The sequence below is a fragment of the Myxine glutinosa genome, chromosome 6, assembly GCF_964187855.1.
Source record: "Myxine glutinosa chromosome 6, kmMyxGlut1.1, whole genome shotgun sequence".
NCBI classification, from domain to species: domain Eukaryota; kingdom Metazoa; phylum Chordata; class Myxini; order Myxiniformes; family Myxinidae; genus Myxine; species Myxine glutinosa.
This window is the reverse complement of record NC_136266.1, coordinates 143,006,904-143,034,900: the sequence shown is the minus strand read 5'-3', so window position 1 is coordinate 143,034,900 and position 27,997 is coordinate 143,006,904. Positions and strand designations below refer to the sequence as shown.

At 44.0% G+C, this 27,997-nt stretch overlaps 1 protein-coding gene across 2 annotated transcripts; it reads left to right on the top strand.

Annotated features, from left to right (window-relative positions):
- The first annotated feature begins 14 nt into the window (after positions 1–14).
- On the top strand, positions 15–27,997 carry LOC144892666 (uncharacterized). 2 transcript variants are annotated; one of them, XM_078780633.1, is made up of 5 exons: positions 15–263; positions 6,170–6,602; positions 24,475–24,609; positions 24,743–25,897; positions 25,981–27,997. In XM_078780633.1, the coding sequence occupies exons 1-5, from the start codon at positions 249–251 to the stop codon at positions 25,983–25,985; spliced, it is 1,743 nt and encodes a 580-aa protein (XP_078636759.1). In that variant the 5' UTR covers positions 15–248; the 3' UTR covers positions 25,986–27,997. The 2 variants fall into 2 exon arrangements, with proteins under 2 accessions (XP_078636759.1, XP_078636758.1); XM_078780632.1 differs by having other exon boundaries at positions 21–263; positions 24,743–27,997.

Genomic DNA, 27,997 nt, shown 5'->3' with positions numbered 1-27,997 from the left:
TAAAAGTGTTTTTTGACAATGAGGAAGAAGAAGAAGCATGTGCGCTAAGGCCTAAGAGGAAGGATGTAGAATAATTTCCGGGTGATCTTGTGAACCTCGTCATATTGTAACTGTAACGAAGGCCACGTGATCATGTCGGCTCCGATCTCAAGTAAAGAGGTTTCTTCGGAGATTCTCATTTTATTATCAATAATGAGAAAGATCTGTAAAAACGTTCATTAAAAGATAAAAACATCTTCTGTTCGTTGATGACGGGAATGAAGGTAAGTTAAACGAGTTTTTATTAAATGTTTGTTGAGGTATTTGATTGTTCATTTAATGGTGTTTTTCGCTCCTTTTGTTGTACTAGGGCATGCCCGTACTATATATATATCGAAAATTGTATCCCCCCCCCTCTATTTACATGAAATGGTTTGGTCCAAAGCGAACGGCTTGCGAGTACGGTGACAATCCCCCCCCTCTATTTACATGAAATGGTTTGGTCCAAAGCGAACGGCTTGCGGAGTTTGGTAAAGAAATCGCCATAGCGTGCACGTAATTAGTTTTAAAACATAGTTTAACGGCAACATAGTTTGCCAACGTGAAATAAATGAATACGCTCTCAAATGTGCCGTCCGAGGCAGAGTCTGTTCGCCACGTTCGGCACACGTGATAGCTCGCTGCTCTCTGATTGGTTGAATCGTTTTTTGGACATAGCTCGGTAACTACTTCTCCGATTAATATGTCGCAAATTAGTTTTAATTAGTTTTACAACATAGTTTAACGGCAACATAGTTTGCCAACGTGAAATAAATGAATACGCTCTCAAATGTGCCGTCCGAGGCAGAGTCTGTTCGCCACGTTCGGCACACGTGATAGCTCGCTGCTCTCTGATTGGTTGAATCGTTTTTTGGACATAGCTCGGTAACTACTTCTCCGATTAATATGAAACCTTGAAAAGGCACATCCTCGGGTCCCCAGCAATATACCTGGCAAGTTTAAAGTATATCGGACCCGTGGTTGTCGAGAAACAGCGGTCACAGACATACATACATACATACATACATACATACATACATACATACATACACACAGAGATTACTGGAATTATAGATAGATTCATTAAATTATTTAATATCACGTCATCACTAAACTTCCCAAAATGATCGTTAAACCTCATTCTTCCTTTTAACTGCAAAAATTCCAGATACATTTTATTATAATCAACTTGTATATCCAGTGACCAATGTCACCTTTAAATGAGAGTACGATGTACAATTACCTACTTTACCTGTTCTGGTGGATATTTTGCGTTCACAACCAAAATGTAGGTGGAAAACCTGATTCATAATCCAAAAATCTCAAAAATATGCTGTGGGTTTAAAATGTGACATTCCTGATTGACATTCCATACTTGGTGATATTGAATTCCACAAGAATATTTGATTTTGGAATTCCCTGCTGCGCCGAGGATAAGGTGCTGTCCCTGCCGCGCTGTCCCTGCCGCGCTGTCCCTGCCGCGCTGTCCCTGCCGCGCTGTCCCTGCCGCTACCTCACACTATCAGAGACTCCTCCTCTCTCACCACATTCAAAACATCACTAAAGACCCACCTGTTCAACACTGCATTCAACATTCAACCCACAGCATTTAACCCCTGACTATCACTTCTCCTTCTCCCTCCTTTTGCTTTAAATATTTCCCTATTGATTCTTGTCTTTTTGCAATTGTTGTTTTCATGTATTGTTATGCATTATGTTTTCCACTCTGTCAAAGCGCCTTTGGGCTTCTGGAAAAGCGCTATACAAAATAAATGAATTATTATTATTATTATTATTAGACCTCACCGTCTCCTCATCCAAGTTTCAGCTTCCGAGCTCAAAGGATGGCAGAGATATCGCCCGGACAAACAAACAAAGAAATGGGGCGAAAACTGAGTACTTTCGGCACGCCGCGCATCATCGCCGGGCCCTCTTCGGCTCGCCGCGATGACGTCATGTAGCACCTGGAGATTGAATAGGAAAGGAGCAGTGTGCAATTCTCAAGGAAATTTGGTGCATGAGGCCATTCGGATTTGGTCCATCATGCCTGTGCTACATGAACACCACTCTCAGATTCATTAAATCTGGCAAGCAGAATCATTAAACAAGTACAGATACATTCAAAGTACACCGTCCCCATGCCAAATAATTAAATATCCTCCAGCGTGGGGGGGGGGGGGCGGGGGGGGGTTCCCTGGCAATACCGACGTGCAGCTCATAGAGACTGTATTGGGAGGGAGAGGTGTACAGTAATTGATTGATTAATTGCATTATTAAAAGCAATAAATAATGATCATAAAATATTTTCTTAATCAATTGGCTAATACTTAGCATACCGAAACCACCAGTGCTTCATCTGAAGCTGTAACTTTTTGAAAATTAATTAAATAAGTCAATCGAAAAAATCAAATAATTTATTGATTAATAAATAATTAATTAATCGATTAATTGATTAATCAAACAATCAAAAATATCCTTTATAGCCACATCACTTGGTCACTGTCATGTCCAAATATTAGCTTCCTAGCTCAAAAAGTGCCTGAGATATTGCCCAGATGAGAAAGAAAATAAATAAATAATTAATAAAGAAAATAAATAAATAACAAATACAGATACATTCAAAGTACACCACCCACATGCCAAATAATTAAATATCCTCCAGCGCGGGGGGGGGGGGGGAAGAGGGGGGGGGTGCCCTGGCAATACCGCCGTGCAGCTCATAGAGACTGTATTGGGAGGGAGAGGTGTACAATAATTGATTGATTAATTGCTTAATTAAAATCAATAAATAATGATCATAAAATATTTTCTTAATCAATTGGCTAATACTTATAGCATACCGAAACCACCAGTGCTATCCGAAGCTGTAACTTTTCGAAAATTAATTAAATAAGTCATTAATCGGAAAAATTAAATAATTAATCTCTTAATCAATAAATAATTAATCGATTAATTGATTAATCAATAAATCCCCAAAAAACCTTTATAGCCACATCACTTGGTCACTGTCGTGTCCAAATATTAGCTTACGAGCTCAAAAGGTGCCTGAGATATTGCCCAGATGAGAAAGAAAATAAATAAATGATTAATAATGAAAATAAATAAAGAATAACCATAAAAAATTAAATAATCAATCAATTCGCTAATGGAATACATAAACCACCACCATTTCATCCGAATCTGTAACTTAAATTTTTTTTATTAATAAGGACATTAATTTTCACTCTACTCTGGACATGCTGCTTCTGCTGTCTCAACAATGGATGGAGGTCCTCAATGTCAAACAGGAAATTAGAGCTGTCTCCCTTGACATATCACGTGCCTTCGATGCAGTCTGGCACCCCGCTCTGCTCACCAAACTCTCCTCCTATGGTATCCATGGAAATCTCCACGCATGGCTTGCGGACTTCCTCTCTCGTCGTAGTCAAGTGTGGCCCTGAATGGGTTTCTCTCATCTCCCCCTTCCTGTTCAGGCTGGAGTTCCCCAAGGCAGTGTTCTGGGCCCTGTGCTTTTTCTGGTCTTCATCAATGATCTCTCTGACTCTCTGGAAAATCCTCTCTATCTCTTTGCTGATGACTCCACTCTCTGCCGCTCCATTCCTTATCCCTCAGATCGACAGTCTGCAGCCTCCTCACTCTCTGCAGACCTGGACAAAATCACAGACTGGTCAAACAATTGGAACTATGTCACTATGTCTCTCCGAAAAGACCGACTGGACAACCCTCCCATTTACTTTCTGAACAATCCTCTCCAAGAAGTTCTGTCACTCAAGCTTTTGGGTCTCACTATCTGCCATGATCTTTCCTGAGAAAACCACATTTCCAAGGTGGCCTCCAAAGCCAGTCACCGACTGGGCATCCTCCGTCGTGCGAAGTCCTTCCTTGGCACACCTGAGCTCCTCACCACATAGAAGACTTTCATCCGCAGCTCAATGGAATACTGTTCTCCCCTCTGGGCCAGTGCTCCTGCCTCACACCGAGCTCGGCTTCACGCTGTTGAAACCAAAGCTTTCAGAATCATTGGAATCTCCTGCGATGAGTTAACTCCGAGGGCCTTTCACTCACTCACCACAGGCAGGTAGGTGGTCTTTCTGTCTTCTACCGACTCCTATTCGGCCTTGCTCCCCCAGCTCTATCTGTGCTCTGTCCCCCAAATACTCCTACAGGTCGCACAATATCTGCCAGCAACCCTCTTCTGGTGAAATTGCCAAAATCAAGACTCTCTGCTCACCTTCACTCTTTCGTTCCTCTTTTCTCCTGCCTCTGGAACAAACTCCCTCACTCTCTTCAATCCCACTCCTCCCTCCAGGTCTTTGAAACAGCTGTTCACCACCATCTCTTATCTTCCCCCATCCAAAACCTTGATCTCTTCTACCCCTGTTAATTCACCCCAGATCCACTTTTTTTTTGAAATACCGACTTCTTTCCTGGAAGTCCTAGCAATGTCAATGTGTTTTATACCTCACCCACCCCGCCCCCTTCCCGTGCCTCTTCCCCCCAAGCCCTCGCTCTCCCACAGATCTCCCGAAGTTCCTGCTCTCAAATGTTGTACTTCTGTGCTTCCCTCTCTCTCCCCATATTGTCTCCCGCTCCCTTTATTATATGTTTTATGTGTCAGTTTGTCTTTTTGTGATTAATGTTAGCTCTTACAAGAGCCTCGATCTTTTATACAAAAAAAATAAAAAATGTTGCTTTTCACCCTATCTCTCAATGGTGAAAAATCACTTAAAAATTAAATAATTCTCCTATCTGAATCCATTTTCAGATCTTCACCAAAATCGAATCTATTTGTCTTGGTCACACACAACCTGTCCACCAAGTTTCATCCAAATCAATCCATAACATCTTGAGATATCCTGTTTGGGTTCGCTACCCCTCATCACCGCATGCACCCCCTCCACCCTCACCACTGCCTAAGGGGGTGTTCAAAAGTTAAACAAACGTAGAGGGGGGACGAAGATTAATCTTTCCTGAAGCGTCATTTCATTTCGGGCCGGCCCTGGGTGGTGCAGCAGCGGATTGGTGGCATTAAGCCGGAGTTATGCTTGTGCGTCTGCGAGTCTGCTAACATGCACGGGTGTCGCTCGCAGACGTCCGCACGGTTGTTTGCGAACATACTAGCACGTAACGCTAATGCGTGAACTAGGGGGAGTGTCGCATTTACTAAAACTAAAGAATGTACAGAAAACGAAGAAGAACCCAGAAACGGAAAGCCGTAAACAAAGTGACGTTCTCGTTGCATTGAAGTGGATCAATTAGTGTAGCCTACAGAAATGGATAGCAGAAGGATATTGAATGCCTTGAGGAATAATTTAATTTATGTTTCTGGTGAAATGCCGCGCTGGGGGATATTTAATTATTTGCCATGGGGACGGTGTACTTTGAATGGATCTGTACTTGTTTTCTGCTTGTTTTCTCTTTGTTTTGTTCACCCATGGCTTTGCTGCTTGTTTTGTTCACCCATGGCGTTGCTGGCGATGCATTGAAATTTTATCCTCTGTCCATTTTTGGCTCTGGACATTGATTATATGCTTATTAATGAAACACAATAATGAGGGAGCAACTAGGAGGGGTGAAGGGGTAGGGCAGGATGTAGAGGAGGAAGAGGAGTAGGAGGAGTGGTGATGGTAGAGGGGGCGGATGACGTGGTGGGTCTGGGTGGCAGAAGTGGTTCTTTCATTATGTTTGCAGTGGCTGCTGTTTGCATCATTGCTCAGAGTGTGGCTGTGCCGCTGATGTAGTGCCCCCTTTAGGTTAGAGAAGAAATTTGGAATTTGGCCAGCGTGCCAGCGATAGCCCACTTACTCTTCGATTAAGATGCCATGGAATCTTTAACGCCCACCAGGTACCATCTAATGCTGACAGATGGATGCCCAGTTTCAAGTCCATCCGAAGGACAGCACACTCACCTTGCCCTATCTGTGAAACACCAGGATGACAGTTTATAGCTGCGCTGGGATTCAAACAAACCCAAACTAGACAGCTCAGAGGTGAATATGTGTACCTCAAGGCCATACTGCCAGCCCCCACATGAAGAACAAACTAGATGCAAAACCCCACATTGATTGGGTAAAATAATAAGGAAAACAGAGTAAAGAAAATAACATTTATAATCTTTCCTTGATTAACATGAGCATTGTGTCCCTGGCAGGTCATGGGTGAAATGGAGAGCTTCTTGGAATGGCTCCAATCACAAGGCCTGAGAGCAGAAACAGCCCAAGCAGTGATCGATAAGCTTGGAATTGAGCATCAGAAGGTTATTCGAGTTTGTACAGAGTCAGATGCATTGCGAACCGAGCTCCTCTCTCTCGCCAAAGAGAAATTTCAATTTGCAATGTATGCTGACCTCTGTAAATTTATGAATTCTTTCTTGAAGCCAGAAGTTGTCCAGTTTGCAGGATCTTCTCTGTTGGGAGGTCTGTTCGTAAACTTGGAGAATGTTATTCAGGAACTTTCCAGTTTTTGTAAAAAATTTGATGGATTCCAAAATGTGCAGCTGGAAAACGTTCCTGGTTTCTGTGGAATCGGGTTCAGTGATGTCTGCAACCTCCAACTTCAGGGTGATGGATTCACACCCAAGTCTGGTACGTCATTATTTTATACACCCGAGCATGTTGAGAAATACCTTGATGCTCCACCATAAATACTTTTTTTCTTGTAACGTATGGAATGTCTTTTAGAGAAATTTTGCGTTGTTAGCATGTTTGGATTTATGATATCCAAACTCCTTTTTTCTTAATCAAAATCCAAAGTGTTCCCTGTTTAACAACACATTTTTTTTTTTTTTTTTTGTATACAAGATCGAGGCTCGTGAAAGAGCTAACATTAATCACACAAAAAGACAAACCGACACACAAAACACAAAAAACAAGGGGAGCGGTAGACAAGATGGGGAGAGAGGGGGAAGGACACAAAAGAGAGAGGGAAGGACACAAACACAACATTTGAGAGCAGGGACACCGGGAGGACTTGTGGGAGGTGGTGGGAGAGGATTAAAACATGTGAACACTGCAAGGACTCTGGGGTGAATTACCGGGGGTAGAAAAGATCAAGGTTTTCGATGGGGGAAGATAAGAGATGGTGGTGAACAGCTGTTTTTAAGACCTGGAGGGAGGAGTGGGATTGAAGGGAGGGGGGAGTTTGTTCCAGAGGCGGGAGAAAAGGGGAATGAAAGAGTGAAGGTGAGCAGAGAGCCTAGACTTTGGCAGTTTAACCAGAAGAGGGTTGCAGGCAGATCTTGTGCGACCTGAAGGAATATTGGGGGGACAGAGCACAGAGAGAGCTGGGGGAGCAAGGCCGGAGAGGAGTCGGTAGAAGACAGAAAGACCACCAACCTGCCTGCGGTGAGTGAGTGAAAGGCCCTCGGCGTTGACTACATCGCAGGAGATTCCAATGATTCTGAAAGCTTTGGCCTCAACAGCGTGAAGCCGAGCAAGGTGTGAGGCAGGAGCACCAGCCCAGAGGGGGGAACAGTATTCCATTGAGCTGCGGATGAAAGCCTTGTATGTGGTGAGGAGCTCAGGTGTGCCAAGGAAGGACTTCGCACGACGGAGGATGCCCAGTCGGCGACTGGCTTTGGAGGCCAGCTTGGAAATGTGGTTTTCCCAAGAAAGATCATGGCAGATAGTGAGACCCAAAAGCTTGAGCGACAGAACTTCTTGGAGAGGATTGTTGAGAAAGTAGATGGGAGGGTTGTCCAGTCGGTCCTTTCGGAGAGACATTGTAAGAGTGTGAGATTTGTCAGGATTGAAAGACATGTTCCACTTGTTTGACCAGTCTGTGATTTTGTCCAGGTCTGCAGAGAGTGAGGAGGCTGCAGACTGCCGATCTGAGGGATGAGGAATGGAGCGACATAGAGTAGAGTCGTCAGCAAAGAGATAGAAAGGATTTTCAAGAGAGTCAGAGAGATCATTGATGAAGACCAGAAAAAGCACAGGGCCCAGAACACTACCTTGGGGAACTCCAGCCTGAACAGGAAGAGGAGATGAGAGAAACCCATTCAGGGCCACACGTTGACTACGACCAGAGAGGAAGTCCGCCAGCCATGCGTGGAGATTTCCATGGATACCAAAGGAGGAGAGTTTGGAGAGCAGAGCAGGGTGCCAGACCGTATCGAAGGCACGTGAAATGTCAAGGGAGACAGCTCTAATTTCCTGTTTGGCGTTGAGGACCTCCATCCATTGTTGAGAAAGCAGAAGCAGCATGTCCAGAGTAGAGTGACCAGGTCTGAAACCAAATTGATGATCAGAGATCAAGCCATTGGAGAAGAGGAAAGATTTAATATCTGAAGCAATGATGGATTCCATGACTTTGCTGATAATTGGGAGAAGGCTGATTGGTCTGTAGTTGCTGGGATCTGTTTTTGCACCTTTTTTGTGCAAAGCGGTGATGTTGGCTGATTTCCAAGCAGATGGCAGATGACCTTGAGCAAAAGAGAGGGTGAAGAGAACAGAAAGAGGGAGTGAAAGTGCAGAAGAACATGATTTTAGGACCCGTGGGCTGATGCCGTCAGGACCAGTTGCAGAATCAGAGTCGAGGGTTGCCAGAAACTTTTCCACCTTGTCAGGAGGAAAGGACACAGAGTCCAGGAGCAGCTGGGTACGACTGGGTACGGTGGGTACAGAGAGGGATGGGTTTGGGACACAATATTTAGAGGCAAACACAGAGTTGAGGCATTCAGCTTTTTCACGTGCGGAGTCAGCCGTTAAGCCGTTTGAGGTGAGGGAGGGGATGGAGGGGGAACAAACACCAGAAACAGATTTGACCAGACGCCACCAGGATTTGGAAGAGGGAGACAGATAAGAGAGTTCGGTCTTGAGAATGGTGAGATATTGTTTCCTGGCTCTCCTGAGGGTGGACACACACTTGTTTCGGGCTTTGTGAAAGGAAATGAGATTTCCTTCCGTTGGATTTGCTTTCCAGGAGACGAAAGCAAGTTGTTTCAGGGCAACAGCCTCACCACAAGATTCTGTGTACCATGGACGGGAGGAAGGGTATGACAACTGAAGACGAGATGGTATAAATCTGTGCATGAGAGAGAGCAATTTACTTTGAAAGAATTCCCAGGATGAGTTGATGTCAGAGGCGGTAGAGATGGGAGACCAGTCCAGATGATTGATGGCTGCTTGAAGACCGTGCCAGTTGGCCTGAGTGAAATGCCAGACTCGTCGACGCTGAGGAGGCTCTCTGAGAATGGTCAGAGAGATGTCCACTTTGACAAGCACATGATCAGATGAGCCGATTGGAGCAGAAGAAGAGCAGCAGACATTTTCAGGGAAGTTTGTCATAACCAAATCCAGAAGAGAAGATGCTCCGTTGACTGAGATCCGGGTCGGGAAATTGACAGATTGTGTCAGTCCCAGTGAGTCGCAGAATTCCTTTGCTGAAGAGCCATGGCTGGTGAGAGAGGTACCCACACCCAGCCAACTGGCATGGTGACAATTGAAATCACCACATATGAGGAAGAGAGAGTTGGGATGGGTAGATAGAAGTTGGTCCATATTATCAGACAGTGAGATGTAGATGGAGTCATCGCTGATTGGTGGACGGTACAACACACATATGAACAAAAGGTGGGAGCGAAGGGGAAGCCGTAGCCAAAGGTATTCCTGGGGGTGAGGTGGAGAGAGGGCAGTGGAGGGCGAGTGAGGAAGAGAGTTTTTTATAAAGATAGCAACCCCACCTCCAGGACGAGGCTCAGGTCTATCATACCGGAGGAGGGAGTAACCTGGGAGAGATACCAAGGCATCAGAGACATCATGAAGGAGGAAAGTTTTTGTTAAGCAGATCACATCTGGTTTGTCAGAAGTAACCTGTATGGAGAGGTCAGTCAAGTTTGAGCGAAGGCCCCGGATGTTTGAGGTCCATACCGTTAATGAAGAGGAAGGGGGAGCATCGGGTCCAGAATAGGGGGGGGGAGGGGTAGGGTAAGATGTGGAAGAGGAGGAAGAGGTAGGGAGAGCTGTTGAAGGTGTGTCAGAGATTTCAGAATAGCTTGGAGAAAGGGAAGAATGGGGCGGACAAAAGGTTTGATGGAGATTGGGTGAGGCACAGTGAGGTGTTATTTGAGGAGGGGGAAGAGCAAGGCAGAAGGTTTGGGGAGATTAAGGTGAAAGTTGGAAGGAGGAAGAAGCAGGGAGGATGCTTTGAGGAGGAGGGGTGAGAGGGGAGGGGAGGAGCGAGGGAGAGTCTCGGAGGGGAGGGGTGTGGGGGGAGTTTAGGAGGGAGGGGAGGGAAGGGGCAAGGGGGGAGATTTGAAAGGGATGGGTGATGGGGAGGATTTGGAGGGGAGGGGTGAGATTGGATTTTGAAAAGTGTACGATTCATGGGAAACGAACATTTTTTGCAAAATGAGTTTGAGACCTTCGAGTCAAAAATACGTTTGAGGACACTGGAGGAGGGATGGAGTTCTGGATAGTTTAGGGAATGTAGAAAGGAGGAACTGTAAGAAATGGTATTATATATATTTTTTGGAATGAATAGATTTGGTGAGCAAGACGAAAGCATCCTTTTGTAGGAAAAGAAGAAAAGGGTGTTATAATATATGAGAGAAAATAGTTGTTCAGGGGAGAGATTATACATTTCTAACCGCGTGATCGCGAACGAAGAACGAACGAACAAAAAGAACAAATAAACGAATAAGACCTGGGAAGGAAATCGTTTTTTTGGGGTTTTTTTTTTTTTTTTTTTTTTTTGTGAGTACAGATATTAAACAAGGAGGTATGGGGTGAACGACTGGGACGAAACAGTGAACGAAAATAATTTCAGCGCATTCGACGAATCGCTGAGAGAAAAACAAACCACAAGGTCGGAGACGGTACGGTAGTCCAAGCCTACGAGTACTAGGCCGCAGAATACTCGATACCATTAACCGACGATTGTGTATACATGTACGAAAAATTAGCACCGAAAATTTTCCAAAAGATACGCTATAGGTACATACACCGAAAGATAGATACAGTCTCGACAAAAACACGATTGAGAAATATCACTTAGCTTCGAAAGCGTGAGCGCATGGAGCACCCTTTCACGTGGTTAGAGAGAGCGTGTCTATATGTACACTATCCATCCATGCTATAGTACACATTGCAATTATTCACAAGCAGGAAGCAGTTTGTTCACCTCACATTTAGGCAAGGACAGCTTTGGGTCTAAAATGAAAGGTTAATTTTTACAGGTAATTTAATTACAGTCCAAGGGTCCAAAATTTTGCCCAATCAATCCACAAATAGACCAATTACAATTGAAAGAAGATATAAAGGATTTCTGTCGGCAAATTACATTAAAAGTATACTTTGCTAAAGTACACCCAGCACCATCAGCCCTACAACAGACAACACCAACAGACACACATACAATCAATTACATACACCGATAGTTTACATACACCTAATACACCACAACTCACCTTACCGAAACCAAAAAGCACCTGGACACCACGTGTTGACAATCCCGATCTGCACGTCTGTATGGAACAAGTGAACAATGAAATTGAAAATGCAGCACAAAAATACAATTATTCAAGACATAAGGACAATTTTACAAAGGCAGAACAAAGAGCACTCTACAATATCCGACATAATAAAGACTTAGTAATAAAGCCAGCAGATGAAGGTTCCACTGTTGTCATTATGTCGACTACCGATTAAATTGCAGAAGGTAATCTCCAACTACATAGTGATACCTACAAAGAGCTCCCATCCGGCCCCACCCTTCCACATCTCAGAGGTTAAAACGATCGTAGATTCTATTCAGGTAGATGAAGCCATCAAATCTCGCTTTGTTCCAAAATACCCTCCTTGTCCTTATCTTTATTTTCTTCCTAAAAGACACAAGGTAAACAATCCAGGTAGGCCAATTGTGTCTGGCTGCGCATGTCCAACTGTTTTGATGTGAAAATTTGTTGACTGTTATGTATTTCGTCTCGTACTGAATCTCCCCTCATATCTCAAGGGCACAACCAGTTTTCTGACACGTCCGAGGATTGAATGAAACATACTCGCCTTTTGACTCCCGATAAATTTTAGTCACGGCAGATGTTACATCCCCATACGCTACTATTCCACATTCAGAAGGCCTGTCTGCATGCCGCAAAGCACTGGATACACTTCAAGTCCCAATACCACCTACCTTATGCGCCCATTGGAACTGACGCTCAAATTGAATAATTTCAAATTTTCCTCGTCGATCTTTTGTTTATTCACATTTGTTCTTTCGCTGTTTGCCTTTTTTTTTTTTTCACCCATACTTCTCCCGAACCTCTTACCTTTGTTTTAATGTCTTAAACAACCCAAAAAACCATGTTAATAATACCGTGTACCCTCCCTCCCACCCCCGCCCTCTCCCTTCCACAGATCCACCGACGTTCCTGTTCTCTACTTGTGTGCTTTCCTCTCTCTCCCCCTCTTATCTCCCGCTCCCTTTATTACATGTTTTATGTGTCCGTTTTTGTTTTTGTGTTTAATGTGTTAAGCTGCTGTCACATCTTGACGTTTTAGCCAGCGTATGCCGACGTATGAAAAATTTGGCGAATACGCTGGCACACGTCGAATACGTTATGGGTAAGTTTTGTATACGTTAAGAGCACGCTGAAGCACGCTGGCATACGTCGTAGTACGCCGAGCTCGTCGACAAATTTTGTGCATGCACAAAATTTGTCGACGTATGCCAGCGTATGACTCACTCACACCAGCACTCAATTTTGATACGTCGGCAAACGCTGGCTAAATCGTCAAGGTGTGACAGGGGCTTTAGCTCTTACACGAGCCTCGATTTTGTATACAAATAAATAAATAAATGTAAACGGACGACATTACATTCAAACTCAGGGTACCACTATGGGCACCCGTGTTGCACCATCATACGCCAACATCTTCATGGGAATGATAGAGGCTAAAATCTATGCACAACCTCATCACGGCATCTTGGAAAAATCCTGGGTACGTTATATTGATGACATTGAGTTTATCTCGTCAAAATCCCCCCATAGTCTCATACAGTTCCAAAATGAATTAAATTTGATTCATCCGACCATCAAGTTTACATTCAACAGCTCAAAGTCCATACTTCACTTTCTAGACACATCACTCACACTTCAAAACAACAGACTCGAAACAGAACGATACACCAAACCAAGAAACACTCACTCTTACCTTCTCCTATCTTCATCTGACCCTAAACATACAATTTATTGTAAACATACCATACATACAGCCAAGCAATCAGAGGAAGACGCATCTGCTCAACAAAAATGGCAGAAGAAACTTCTCTCTCCCAACTAGAAAGACATTTCCTTGCAAGACACTATGTCTCTCACTCTGTGAAAGAAGCGATAAACCGAGCAAAACGCATACCTAGACCAGACCTTCTGACTTACAAACCCAAACCTGCAACTAACCGTGACCCACTGGTAACAACCTACTTCCCCACCCCATACCAATTGCCAAGTATTTTGAATAAGGCCCTTCCTCTCTCTCCCCTCCGCCCCCAGTCAGAAACACTCAGCACCACATTTCCTCAACCTCCACTAACATCATTTTGACGTGGTCGGACACTCGGGGTCCTTTTAGTAAAAGCAAAGCACCCACAGCCCCACAACAAAGAAACAAGGATCTCTGGCTTATATAAATGCACAACAAACAACTGTATCATTCACAAACAGGTATTATAGACCAGGAGCCAGCGGTCGTTGTTTTGCACGAAATGACCATTTGTTATTAAAGGGTGCCCATTGTGGATTAATGTATCAGGCCCAAATATGTGTTAATTACAGTGGTGCTGGGTTCTGAGAAGTTCAACATCACATTGTATGCTCTCCTGACTATATACATCATTCAAATCTTACAATATTAGGAATTGAGTTACTGTAGTGGTACCACCATCCACTTGTGAAACCAAATTGGATGCGTAGCTCGTAATTTTGAAACTGTATGGATTTCATTTTCCGAAAATGTGAAAAACGACTTTCACCAGGGTCACTTCCTTCATGTTTGAGTGAGTGACACATACAAGATACTAGTCTAAACTTAGTGTAATTGATTCAGAAACCTGGGCTATTTCCTCACAAACAAAATGAGTGGTATATGAGGTCTATATCTGCAAAATGAGTGAGTTACAGGCCCACAAGTAAACACTTACCTTAAAGTGGAAATGTGCATGTAATTCGGTCAAATTTGGCAAAATTACTTATCACAACTAGTACACCCGCTCACTACGGGAGCGGCAAGAAGGGTCAATCCTCTTTGGGGTATATAGATTACAGTCGATTTATGGTCGGGTCTCAAGAACATTGGGTGTGTGTTCATTTACCAAGTTTCTTGTGAAGAGATCGCCAAGTGGTTTAAGCATTTGAGCAATCACTCCATTCTAAACCGTTAAGGAACGGCTGGCTTGGCAAGCCCAAGCTAGCTGCTTGGTAAATGAGCACACCCCGGTCTTCCTCCCTTTCAGTTTCGTATTAAACAGCAGGAGCAAGTTTCAAATGTTCGCTACCAAAAATGCTATGGTAGTGGTAGAAAGGGCCATGTTATTAACCCAACATTTGTGGGTTATATAGAGTACAGTTGATCTTCGCTCAGATCTGTAAGTAAACCTTACTTCACGGATGTCTGGATTCCTCCAAATTTCTTCATTTAGTGTTATAAAGAGCATTAGCGACTGTTTAAAAAGCTAGGCATACGTGTTTGTGGTTTATAATATTTTTACTTCCTGTAGAATCCGTTGCTCCCATGGAAACACCATTATAACTATAAGCTGTTTATACACGTTATCACTGCAGGAAAAACGCCGTGGGGAAGTGGGACATTATTAGTATTAATATTGTTTTGTCATAACATTAACAATATGCGATTATCATTAATTTTGTTATTAAAAGCGTCTTTGGAAAAACGCCGTGATAAATCTTCTTCTTTGGAAAAACGCCACAATAAAGCTAATTTAACATTGATATACACCTCAACACGCAACCTCATTGACGGCAATCGCGGGGAAAACCCGCTCGGGGGAGAAAACCCCTTTGGGGAGGGGGGGAAATAAATGCGCTACAACCTTCATAACCCTTCGTCCTCCTGTCAAGTTTGGTTGAGATTGGATAAGTAATGACGGAATGTATTGGCGTCAAAAATTCATCAGACAGACAGACAGACACCAAATGGTGTATTTTGGTATGATCGATTATTTTGATATGAAGGTTTCATATGCAGTTAATAATTTGTATCGATGCAATGCAGTCTGTAAACATATGAGTAATGGCAGTCAGGTATGATATTTGCTACAAACACATATTTAGTCAATAATGCACTTGACACCTGACAAAATAAAAATGAAATTATTATATTCACATTGAACGTGTATGTACAGTACATTTTTATATAACCCATATCACTACGACTTAAACATCATAACACTCATCCACATCACTGTTGTCTGTATCCGACCATTCATCATCAATCTCCTCATCTGAGTCATAACTTGAACTGAGGTCACGACCATTTAATACGTAGATTGTCATTGTCATCCATATTCCAGCCATGTTGCGTTGAATTCCATGTGATCGGGGTTGGTAGTTGGGCGTGCCTCCACAGGTATGCCACATTGTTGGATCCTGAGGATGTCCCAGTGGAAGGTGCTTTGCTAGCCAATGTGGAACCTGAGGAAGTCCCAGTGGAAGGTGCTGTGCTAGCCAATATGGAACCTGAGGAAGTCCCAGTGGAAGGTGCTGTGCTAGCCAATATGGAAACTGAGGAAGTCTCAACGAAGAGACGACGTCACTCATATTTTACTCCAAAAAGAGATCGCCATATCAACGCAGACCTCTGGCAGGAAAATTCAAATATGCCTAGTACACTGTAGTTGAGGCAGATAATCTTGTACTTTCAAAAAGGAAAGACTCTTTGTGGTATCTCTAATGTTCCATACAATCAAAAACTCTCGTGTTGAGAGGGTGGAATTCCCTCTTCACACAGGATGCGCACTTCCTTTATAAGAAATGGGGTATAGGAAAAATATTGAGTTACCCCCTACCAGGCTAAATGTAGTTCAACAAACTCTACTCAATGTTCAGAAAGTGGCAGATGAGTGTGGTGAGAAGTACATGGCAGTTCATTATGATCTGGCAATAGCTAAAACAGCTATGCGTATTCAAGACCAAGGGTCACCTAAGTTTGACAACCTTTTCATCTGCTTTGGGACATTTAAATGGAATCGTCATATTTTGCTGGACACAACACCTGGTGTTGGGCTAGCGGCTAGGGTGCCGACTTAGGATCCTAGGATCCTGGGTTCGAATCCCGGTCGATTGCTGAATTAACGCCAGGGGGGGTTGACTCAGCCTGTCATCCTTCCGAGGTCGGCTAATTGAGTACCAGTTCACTGGTAATTCCCTGTTTGTCGTTAAAGGCGGCAAAAAGGGTTGGCGTCAGGAAGGGCATCCGGCCGTAAAACATTGCTTCAAAAAGGGGACCGAAAAACAACAACAACCACGGTTCCCGAAAAAGGCCAACCCCCGCTTTGCGGGGAAAAATGGCCTCTAAAAAAAAAAAAAAAAAAAACCACCTTTAGAGGCCATTTTTCCCCGCAAAGCGGGGGTTGGCCTTTTTCGGGAACCGTGGTTGTTGTTGTTTTTTGGTCCCCTTTTTGAAGCAATGTTTTACGGCCGGATGCCCTTCCTGCCGCCAACCCTTTTTGCCGCCTTTAACGACAAACAGGGAATTACCAGTGAACTGGTACTCAATTAGCCGACCTCGGAAGGATGACAGGCTGAGTCAACCCCCCTGGCGTTAATTCAGCGATCGACCGGGATTCGAACCCAGGATCCTAGGATCCTAAGCCGGCACCCTAGCCGCTAGCCCAACACCAGGGTCTAGCCCAACACCAGGGTCGAAAGGTGGTTATTTATTTTTGTTTTTTAGTCATATTTTGCTGGACTGAGATATATAATAAACTCATCTGGAATGCCTGATCTGCTATGTGATGCAGAATTGCTTAGCTCTGGCTCACTGCAAGACTTCCTGAATGGAAAGCATTACAATCGCTGTGTCCGTCTGCACCCAATTATTATGAGCGCCCTGGAAAAGCTGCTTCTCAACCAGTTTATCAAGGAAAATGCGGATCTTCCAGACTGTGAGCTTTCAGCACGAAACGTCTTCAGCGAGAAACCTTCACCCAAGTCTCTCACAGCATTACTCGCTGATCCAGGCCTTAAACTGGTCTTCACGCAGTGGGACAAGTATCGGGATAACATATGAGAGGCGAATCGTGGAAAGACAGCCAAATACTGGATCAGTTTCATGGATATGCTCAGTCACGATATGGTACTTGAATGTGTATCGCATACTAATGGCGTTGACCTCTATGTGTATGCACTGAAGAAGATCTTACCAGTCTTGTGGGCTGCAGACAGACCAAACTACAAGCGATGGATGGTAAAATACTATCTTGATCTTCTAAATATGGAGAAGATACACCCAGGGATAAAAGCCTACTTTGAAGATGGTGCACTATCAGTACAAGGAACATCCAAAACATTTCTTTGCACTGCCGTAGACATCACAGGCAAGCAAACCATTAACCATGATGCTGCTTCTCGACAGTCAGTCACTGGAATATCCGCATGCACCCAATGTGGTCAGTCACAGAAGAGGTGGTCAGTGACACGATCAGCAAGAAGCGCTGTTGTTACATGCCTTCTTGAGATGGCTGGACTGTCATCGGAGGAAGAAATATTCAAGGAACTTCGACCATATCGTGAAGAACATGACAATGCAGATGGGGAAGCACTTGCAAAGCAGAGAGAGGAAACCTGCAACCCGTACAGTGACATACACAGAGATGACAAACTGTACTGCCTGTCGACTGGTTGCACTGATTCCTCTGAAGTTGCTGAAGATCTTAACAATCTGTATAAAACTGAGAACAAGTTGAAAAATAAATTCATCACCGAATGTGAAGCCGGACCTGATTGTTTCAAAGAATCTATCAGAAGACACAAGGTCAAGAATTCTGCAATTAATGGGATCACTGTGACATTAACCACCAGATATCTCAACGTGTTGGAATTACGCTTCACGCGAGATTTATTTGGACGACTTATTTATGTAGCAATGCAGACATTCATAAGTGTCGAGGCCATAGTATCATATCCCCTGTCACCAGCACCTCTGTCAATGGCGCACATTAACGGAGCGATTTGCTCAACCAACAAAACAGTTCTCGGCAAGAAGGTAGAGAAGAATCTGATCCATATACCAGTTGATGTCCGACCTCAAGTGGCTTTTGTAGACTTCGTATTCTTCATCAGGAGCAGGAAACCTGAAAGAAAGCTGATGATACCGATATCTTAGTACTGTTTCTGTACCACGAGCTGATTACTCTTACTGACCAGGTGACTGTCTATCTGGATATGGGGCTCAACGGTAAGAACAATCAGTGGCTGATCAATGTAGCCAGACATCTTAGGCCCAAACGTGTGCACCGCCTTGCCCTCATACCGTACCTTCATTGGTGGTGACTTCTCAGCAGCTTTCAGTCACAAGGGTAAAGCACGACCATTTGATTTGATGGACCGGCACAGACCACATGCTTCATCTTTGGCTGTTCTTGGCCAATCAGCAACACTCACACCAGACACCTTTCTTGGCATAGAGAAGTATGTTTGTGCTGTACAGTGCATTCAGAAAGTATTCAGACCCCTTCACTTTTTTACATTTTGTTATGTTGCAGCCTTATGCTGAAATCGTTTAAATTAATTTTTTCCCTCATCAATCTACACTCAATACCCCATAATGACAAAGAGAAAACAGGAATTTAGAAAGTTTTGCAAATTTATTAAAAAGAAACAACTGAAATATCACATTGACATAAGTATTCATACCCTTTGCTATGACACTTGAAATTTAGCTCAGGTGCCTCCCATTTCTCTTGATCATCTTTGAGATGTTTCTACACCTTGATTGGAGTCCACCTGTGGTAAATTCAATTGATTGGACATGATTTGGAAAGGCACACACCTGTCTACATAAGGTCTCACAGCTGACAATGCATATCAGAGTAAAAACCAAGCCATGAGGTCGAAGGAACTGCCTGCAGAGCACAGAGACAGGATTGTGTCGAGGCACAGATCTGGGGAAGCCTACAAAAAAATCTCTGCTGCATTGAAGGTTCCCAAGAGCACAGTGGTCTCCATAATTCTTAAATGGAAGAAGTTTGGAACAACCAGGACTCTTCCTAGAGCTGGCCGCCCGGCTAAACTGAGCAATCGGGGGAGAATGGCCTTGGTAAGAGAGGTGACCAAGAACCCGATGGTCACTCTGGCTTACGTCCAGAGATCCTGTGTGGAGATGGGAGAAACTTCCAGAAGGACAACCATCACTGCAACACTCCACCGATCTAGGCTTTATGGCAGAGTGGCCAGACGGAAACCTCTCCTCAGTGAAAGACACATGAAAGCCCGCTTGGAGTTTGCAAATAAGCACCTAAAGCACTCTGAGACTGTGAGAAACAAGATTCTGTGGTCTGATGAAACCAAGATTGAACTGTTTGGCTTCCGTCTGGCCACTCTGTGGCCTATGATGTCATAATCTATATCTATCTATAATTCCAGTAATCTCTGTGTGTGTGTGTGTGTGTCTGTGTGTGTGTCTGTGTGTGTGTCTGTGTGTGTGTCTGTGTGTTTGTTTGTCTGTGACCGCTGTTTCTCGACAACCACGGGTCCGATATACTTGAAACTTGCCAGGTATATTGCTGGGGACCTGAGGATGTGCCTTTTCAAGGTTTCATATTAATCGGAGAAGTAGTTACCGAGCTATGGCGATTTAGCCGTTCGCCGTTCGCTTTGGCTTTGCGAATGGACCAAACCATTTCATGTAAATAGAGGGGGGGGGGGGGGGGGTTCTACCGTACTCGCAAGCCGTTCGCTTTGGCTTTGCGAATGGACCAAACCATTTCATGTAAATAGAGGGGGGGGTTCTGTGGTCGTTACTGCCACGTGGTTTCAAAGTTTTTTTTTGTTGTTGTTGTTTGCACGCATGTTTTTTTGCACCCACGTACGGGCACGCCCTAGTATATATAAAACACAGTTTGTGTGTGTGTAATGTTACCGATAGACTCCTAAACGGAGAGGCTCACGTACTTGATATTTGGCACAGACATGGCCATTGAGCCTGGGAAGGACATGGCCAACCTAAAAATATTTGACGAGATCCATATTTTTTATTCATATTTACCTCAGCGCATTTCAGCGAGGAATATTATACACGGAAATCTGACCTGGTGGCAGAGCAGCGCGCTGATTCGCTCAGAGCGATCACGTGATGTTCCATTCCCGCCGCCAGACCATTGAACATAAAATACAGTTTGTGTGTGTGTAATGTTACCGATAGACTCTGAAACGGAGAGGCTCACGTACTTGATATTTGGCACAGGACATGGCCATTGAGCCTGGGAAGGACATGGCCAACCTAAAAATATTTGACGAGATCCATATTTTTTATTCATATTTACCTCAGCGCATTTCAGCGAGGAATATTATACACGGAATCTGACCTGGTGGCAGAGCAGCGCGCTGATTCGCTCAGAGCGATCACGTGATGTTCCATCCCCACCGCCAGACCATTGAACATAAAACACAGTTTGTGTGTGTGTAATGTTGTAATGTGTGCAATGTACGGGTCTCCCTTCCCCCGCCCGGCAACGCCGGTACTGGAGGGCGTCACAGGATCGGTGAGTCTCCAAAGCCGCTTCGTGCTGTTGCGAAGATGCAGGACGATGTCGCGATTGTTGTGCTGCTCTCCGACCATGAGAACTGCAACGTCATTGTTGACTGGCCCTCCCCCTTCCCCCTCCCCCCTCCCTTCCCCCTCACCCTCCCTTTCCCCCTCCCCCCCTTTCCCCCTCCCTTTTCCCCCTCCCCCTCCCTTTTCCCCCTCCCCCTCCATTTTCCCCCTCCCCCTCCCTTTTCACCCTCCCTCTCCCCCTACCCCTTCCCCCCTCCCCCTGCCCCTCCCCCTCCCCCTCCCCCTCCCCCTCGCCCTCTCCCTCCCCCAGTCCTCCCCCTCCCCCAGTCCTCCCCTCCCCCCTCCCCCTCCCCCAGTCCTCCCCCTCCCCCAGTCCTCCCCTCCCCCCCTCCCCCTCCCCCCTCTTCTCCCCTCCCCCCCCTCTTCTCCCCTCCCCCCCCCTCTTCTCCCCTCCCCCCCCCTCTCCTCTCCTCCCCTTCCCCCTCCCCTCCCCTCCCCCGCCCGGCAATGCTGGGTACTTCTGCTAGTTCATAATAATCAAACAAGATTGACATATGACGTCATAATTATCATTTAAAAATTCTAGAGGTGGAAGCGCTCCGATGGTGAAAATTTCGTGTCCATCACCCTAACAGTTGCACATCAATTTTTTTTCATACTGATCAGATCAAGCATTGTACTTGTCAGATTATGACGTCATAATGAAGGCACCAATGACATCATCATTTACATATATTATTCCCCATGGGGAGTACTTCACAATGAGAATTGTTTAAATTTTTTCCATTGAGCGGCTTCGGAGATATAGAAGTGTAACGTTTTTCCATACCACGTGACCGATAACGACATAGTTATGAATAAAACAAAATCTACAGGTGGAGGCGCTCCTATGGTAAAATTTGGTGCCAATCGGACCAACGGTTGCCGAGAGAATTAATTTTTAAAATGCAGACAAGCATGCATGCGACTCGTACGCACGTATGCCACACGTACGCAAACAAATGCCGAACCCTGCTTTTCGCTTCGTGAGCGCAGGGTAATATCCTTGATACAAGGGTTAGAAAAGCAGCAACCACCTTTCAGGACAGGACACTGTTGGTTAAATTCGGAACTACAAAAGCACTCCGTGGAGAGCATACCTGCGCCAGGCTGAACAGTTTGTTTTGTATCCCACTGATGGGCCAGATCTGGATTCGGACCTGAAACAAAATCTCATCACCTTGTTCTTGTCACCTAACCAACTTGTCCACAACTTGTCCACAAAGCGCAGGCCATTGGATGCTGGTACACATGACAAAATCTGTAACCGTTTGGATAGGTGTGGCATTTCCGACAACTGACAAAGTTTACATTAGGAAAAACTAGAACAGCAATCGGAAGAGCACATTCCTCCGTCAGGCTGAACAGTTTGTTTTGTATCCCACTGATAGGTCTGGCTCCAAATCCGGCCTGAACCAAAATCTAATCGGCTTGTTCTTGTCACCTTACCAACTCATCCACCTAGTTTTGTCATAATTAATCCAAAACTATTTGAAACATCATGCTGCAAATCGTTTTTGACCGTATCTCTCAATGGAGATGAATCACTTCAAATTTAAACATTCTCGGATTCTGATTCCGATCCTCACCAAAATGGAATTGATTAGTCCTTGTCACCCAACCAACCTGCCCACCAAATTTCGTCCAAGTCCATCCATAACTTTTTGAGATATCGTGCCTATCACTCGTGCCTTATATCGTGACATATATCGGTTTTAGCTGATCACTAAATGGTGAAAAATCATGTAAAGAGTTATCTGATCTGGATCCGGATTTGAATCTTCACTAATATTTAATAATTTCGTCCTTGTCACAGACTCAAACTCTCCACCAATGTCTTCCAAACTAGTCCACAACTTTTTGAGATATTGTTATGAAAATTAGGGGTAGAGGAATATCTAGATCCAGGTAGATCTGCATCGGTAGGTGTCTGGCTGTCGTGATAGCGAATCGAGATGTAATAAGTTCTGTAGCCCGAATGTCGGATTAAGCTTTTATCTTTGTCCCTGTTACGAGGGGGCGGGGCATGCTAATTAGTACAGGGATTATGGGTAAAATTCCCTTTTGTGTCGTTCCCTCTGTGAGCATCCCAGTGTCCCTTATGGCAATACATCCTATTGACACTTAGATAGGCCTTTAGTGCACACACTAATTAAATTCCCCCCCTTACAATGACTGACCGAAAAAAACCAACAGGCAGAGGCCGCGCAGTACACCACCATGGCAACAAACATCATGCCAGGCAGGCTGGGAGCCACGCCCAGGAGAACGTGTGATTGGTCGGGGAAGGGACAAAAAGCTTCCCCGTGATTGGGGGGGTAAGAAAGGTAAAGGAGTGGCACACTGATTGGCCACCGACCGTTGACACCTTGGCCAATCAGTGCGGAAGGCGCAAAACCACTACTTAGAAGCAGGTTGCTGATTGAAGGACAAGCGCTGGTGATGTCAGAAGGCACGAAAGACCACCAAGAAACGAGGCACTGGTTGGGAGAGAGGAGGGCTGACATCACACAGCGAGTGACAAAACGACTCGCTCGCCGGCATTTTGTTTCTCTCTTCCCTTGGCCTCTTGCTCCTGACTGTCCCTTCGCGCTGGGCCTTCTCTTGCTTCGGACCTGGTGGAGGATCGAGCAGGTCGAAAGACGGTGGAGAGAAGGAACGCCGTCGATTCTCTTCCTTGTGTTGGTGTGCGAATGATGAGCGAAGCTTGCGTTGGAGCGCTGACGAGCGGGCGCGCCAAGGGCCGCTCCGTGCCAAAGACCAGGCAGTTTGCGCCAACCGGAGCTGCGTCGGACGACGCGCTCGAGCCAGACGATCCCTGACACTGCCAGATGGAGATAAGCTCGCATTCACAAACACACGACGCGACATTTATTTTATTCTTTCTCCCTTTGTCTCGTATTTGAAATCTGTGTGGGGACGTCCCAATTTAGAATGAGTTTCTTCCGTCGTGTTTCCTTTGTATCGGGTTCCGTGTAATAAACCTGTTTATTTTCGTACATTTTACCTCCATGTTCGTTTGAGTTATTAATTTGCAAGTTGAAGACGCTGGCGTGCGCGGGCCATGAGGTAAGAGCTCGCCGCTTCTTCCTCTTCCTTCTTCCCCCCATGCTTGCAGAGTCAAATCCGCAATTGATCGTCGCCTCGGAGTTAAAGCTCGTTCAGGCTATCCGCGATCCCACGGTCTTAACCGAGGGTATTCGCACGACAATATTCTGTTCACAAACAGATGAAGGTAGGCAAACAGGGGGGAAAACAACCTCCGCCCACCTTTGGTGGCAGAGGTAAAGATATGTCATAAAAAAACATGACAAATCCGGTTTGGAAAACTTGGCAATAATCAGGTAGCAATGGCTACAGCAGATTCGACCGACACTTGGAAAAATCCGGAAGTCAACTGGAAAAGTCACAAAATAACGGTGCAGATTATACACAACAGTTTACGGTAATACAGAGTGTAATACATGGGGAAAGACTTACCATTGATGAAATGGTTGCTACACACACCAGCTCATACATACTTCTCGTTGTAAACACCTCGGTTCTTCTCCAGTAATGGTGGCAGCATTACGGAGCCTTGTTCTTGCACAGGAAGTGACATCATTGCATACGACCTATTAACATGGTTTATATTTGGCAGGTTTTAAACTCCATGTCCTGCAAAAGACTGACACTGAATTGTATACAGGTGATGTTTATCCTGCAAATATGGAATCTAAACGACACAATGATTCATTTGTCTCAGAAGCTTCAACACATGCTTCTAGAAAGGAAGATTCATATGTTCATGTGACAAATGCCAGTCCTAACTGTTCTGCAACTGGTGAGCAGAAACCTATAAAATGAATATTTAATCTTTTGAATTCAGAATATATAAAATTTTCGAAATCTTTAAATATTTTGCATTTTCAGTTTGATAAAAAATGAAAAATGACTTATTTTTCATTGTTTTGTAGAACAATCAAGAAGTCCAATTGGACAAATAAGGTCCAGGTGCAGTGTGGCAGTGAAGCTGTCTTGTTTGAAGAAACAATCCCAAGTACAAGTCTCACGACCTTTAACATCGAAGTGCATGTCTGGTCCTTGCAACACAAAGATTAATACGGAATTAAACAAACACAGAACAGTTCTCGAAAGCCAAATGCGTTTTAAGTGTAACATTTGCAGTGTATATTTTACTTCTTCGAGTAACGTCAAAATACACATGACTTCCCACACTGGAGAGCGCCCGCACAAGTGCTCGATATGTGATAAGGATTTCTCTAAAAAAGCTACATTGAACATGCATATGAGGATCCATACAGGACAGTGTCCTTATACATGCTCCAGATGTAATAAGGGCTTCTTTCAAAAGTGTGATTTGAACAGGCATATGAGGATCCATACAGGAGAGCGTCCTTACAAATGCTCCATATGTAATAAGAGTTTCCCTCGAAAGGGCAATTTGAAATTGCATATGAGGATCCATACAGGAGAGCGTCTTCACAAATGCTCCAGATGTAATAAGGGTTTCTTTCAAAAGTGCGATTTGAACAGGCATATGAGGATCCATACAGGAGAGCGTCCTTACAAATGCTCCATATGTAATAAGAGTTTCCCTCGAAAGGGCAATTTGAAATTGCATATGAGGATCCATACAGGAGAGCGTCCTCACAAATGCTCCAGATGTAATAAGGGTTTCTTTCAAAAGTGTGATTTGAACAGGCATATGAGGATCCATACAGGAAAGCGTCCTTACAAATGTTCCAGATGTAATGAGAGTTTCCCTCGAAAGGATACTTTGAAATTGCATATGATGATCCATACAGGAGAGCGTCCTTACAAATGCTCCAGATGTAATAAGGGTGTCTTTCAAAAGTGTGATTTGAACAAGCATATGAGGATCCATAATGGAGAGCGCCTGCACAAGTGCTCTAGATGTAATAAGAGTTTCTTTCAAAAGTGTGATTTGAACAGGCATATGAGGATCCATACAGGAAAGCGTCCTTACAAATGTTCCAGATGTAATGAGAGTTTCCCTCGAAAGGACAATTTGAAATTGCATGTGAGGATCCATACAGGAGAGCGTCCTTACAAATGCTCCAGATGTAATAAGAGTTTCTTTCAAAAGGGTGATTTGAACAGGCATATGAGGATCCATACAGGAGAGCGTCCTTACAAATGCTCTGTTTGTGATAAAGGCTTCTTTCAAAAGTGTGATTTGAACCAGCATATGAGGATCCATACAGGAGAGCGCCCACACAAGTGCTCTCGATGTAATAAGAGTTTCTCTAAAAAAGGCAATTTGAACAGGCATATGAGAATCCATACAGGAGAGTGTCCTTAGAAATGCTCCAGATGTAATAAGGGTTTCTCTCAAAAGGACAATTTGAAATTGCTGTGAGGATCCATACAGGAGAGCATTAAAAAATTCAAACACAGTAAATGACAGAAAAGACCAGCTGCTAAAAAATTTACTGGCAAGATTGTATTGTGAACTAAAGAAACAGAAACAGAATGTCACAAAACTCCTCCCTAGAAAAAGATGAACTAGAAAATTTGTGGAAGGATACTTATTCTGAAAAGAGAAAATGAAAAAAAAACAACAACAACGAGGAATGGATCCAAAACTTGGAAAATAAGAAGCAACCTCGTGAGGATATTTCCCCCAGAATGATAATTCTCAAACAGAAAATTAGACAACACCTTCTAGAAATGCCGAGATTCAAAATCCCTGATGTGGATGGCATTCTAAATATCTGTGTGAAGCAACGAGATGCTCCCCACATTCATTACGCTTGAGCATTGGATGAGCTTATCCAAGGTGAAAAGGCAACGGATGAGTGGAACTCCAATCCTAATCTTCCCTCCTGAGTTTTGAGCAGGCATTTCACCATCTCAAGTTATCCCTAACCCATGTTAGTTATCCCTAACCCATCCCTAACCAGTTATCCCTAACCCAGGTTAGTTATCCCTAACCCAAGTCCCATGAGATGAGACATCCCTGCGCAGTCTTTCAATGTTCACTCATTAACCTGAAGCAACCCAATCATTGTACATATTTGTTCTCTTTCTCTTTCTCTTTCTCTTTCTATTTCTCTTTCTCTTTCTCTTTCTCTTTCTTGTCCAATTGGACAAGGAGGTTGGGTTAATAATGTATTAACCCAACCCAACCAAGGAGGTTGGGTTGGGTTAATAACAATGATTGGGTTAATAATAATAATGCTAAGTTTTATGGGGCATGATAATAATGCATTTATATCGTTTTATGGCACATTTATATCCTCGACACACCTTTCAAATAAAATCCATTAAAATGAACAATATTCACACGAACCAACTTTTATTTCAAATAGGCAAACTAGAATAGTGACATGGAATTTTAATCTCGTGTTTGTGTTTTGAGCAATGCTTCAAAAATTTGTCGACTGGTTGCTTGGCGGATGTTTAGAGGGAGTGAATTCCAGGGAGTTGGAGCAGCTACTTCAAAATGAGTCAAGACTTTTGGGATAATGAGGAGGGATTGGGCTGTAGATCTCGAGGTGTGTGCTCGTAAATAAGTGGTGACCAGGTCCATGATGTAGGCCGGGTTCATGTTGTTTCGTCCTGTTTCGTCCAAAATAATTGAGTGGAAGGATCTTAAAAACGATTCTATTTTCAATGGAAAGCCAGTGGAGATTATTTTTTAGCGTTTTGAGTAAGACATGAGCAGTTATGATATCAAAATGCAATAATATAAAAAAATGAGCATTTTTGATATCAAAATGCAATAATATCAAAAAATGAGCAGTGATGATATCAAAATGCATTATATCAAAAAATGAGCAGCTATGATATCAAAATGCAATACTATCAAAAAAATGAGCATTTATGAAATCAAAATGCAATAATATCAAAAAATGAGCAGTTATGATATCAAAATGCAATAATATCAAAAAATGAGCAGTATATATATATACCACCTTTAGAGGCCATTTTTCCCCGCAAGCGGGGGTTGGCCTTTTTCGGGAACCGTGGTTGTTGTTGTTTTTCGGTCCCCTTTTTGAAGCAATGTTTTACGGCCGGATGCCCTTCCTGACGCCAACCCTTTTTGCCGCCTTTAACGACAAACAGGGAATTACCAGTGAACTGGTCCTCAATTAGCCGACCTCGGAAGGATGACAGGCTGAGTCAACCCCCCTTGCGTTAATTCAGCGATCGACCAGGATTCGAACCCAGGATCCTCGGATCCT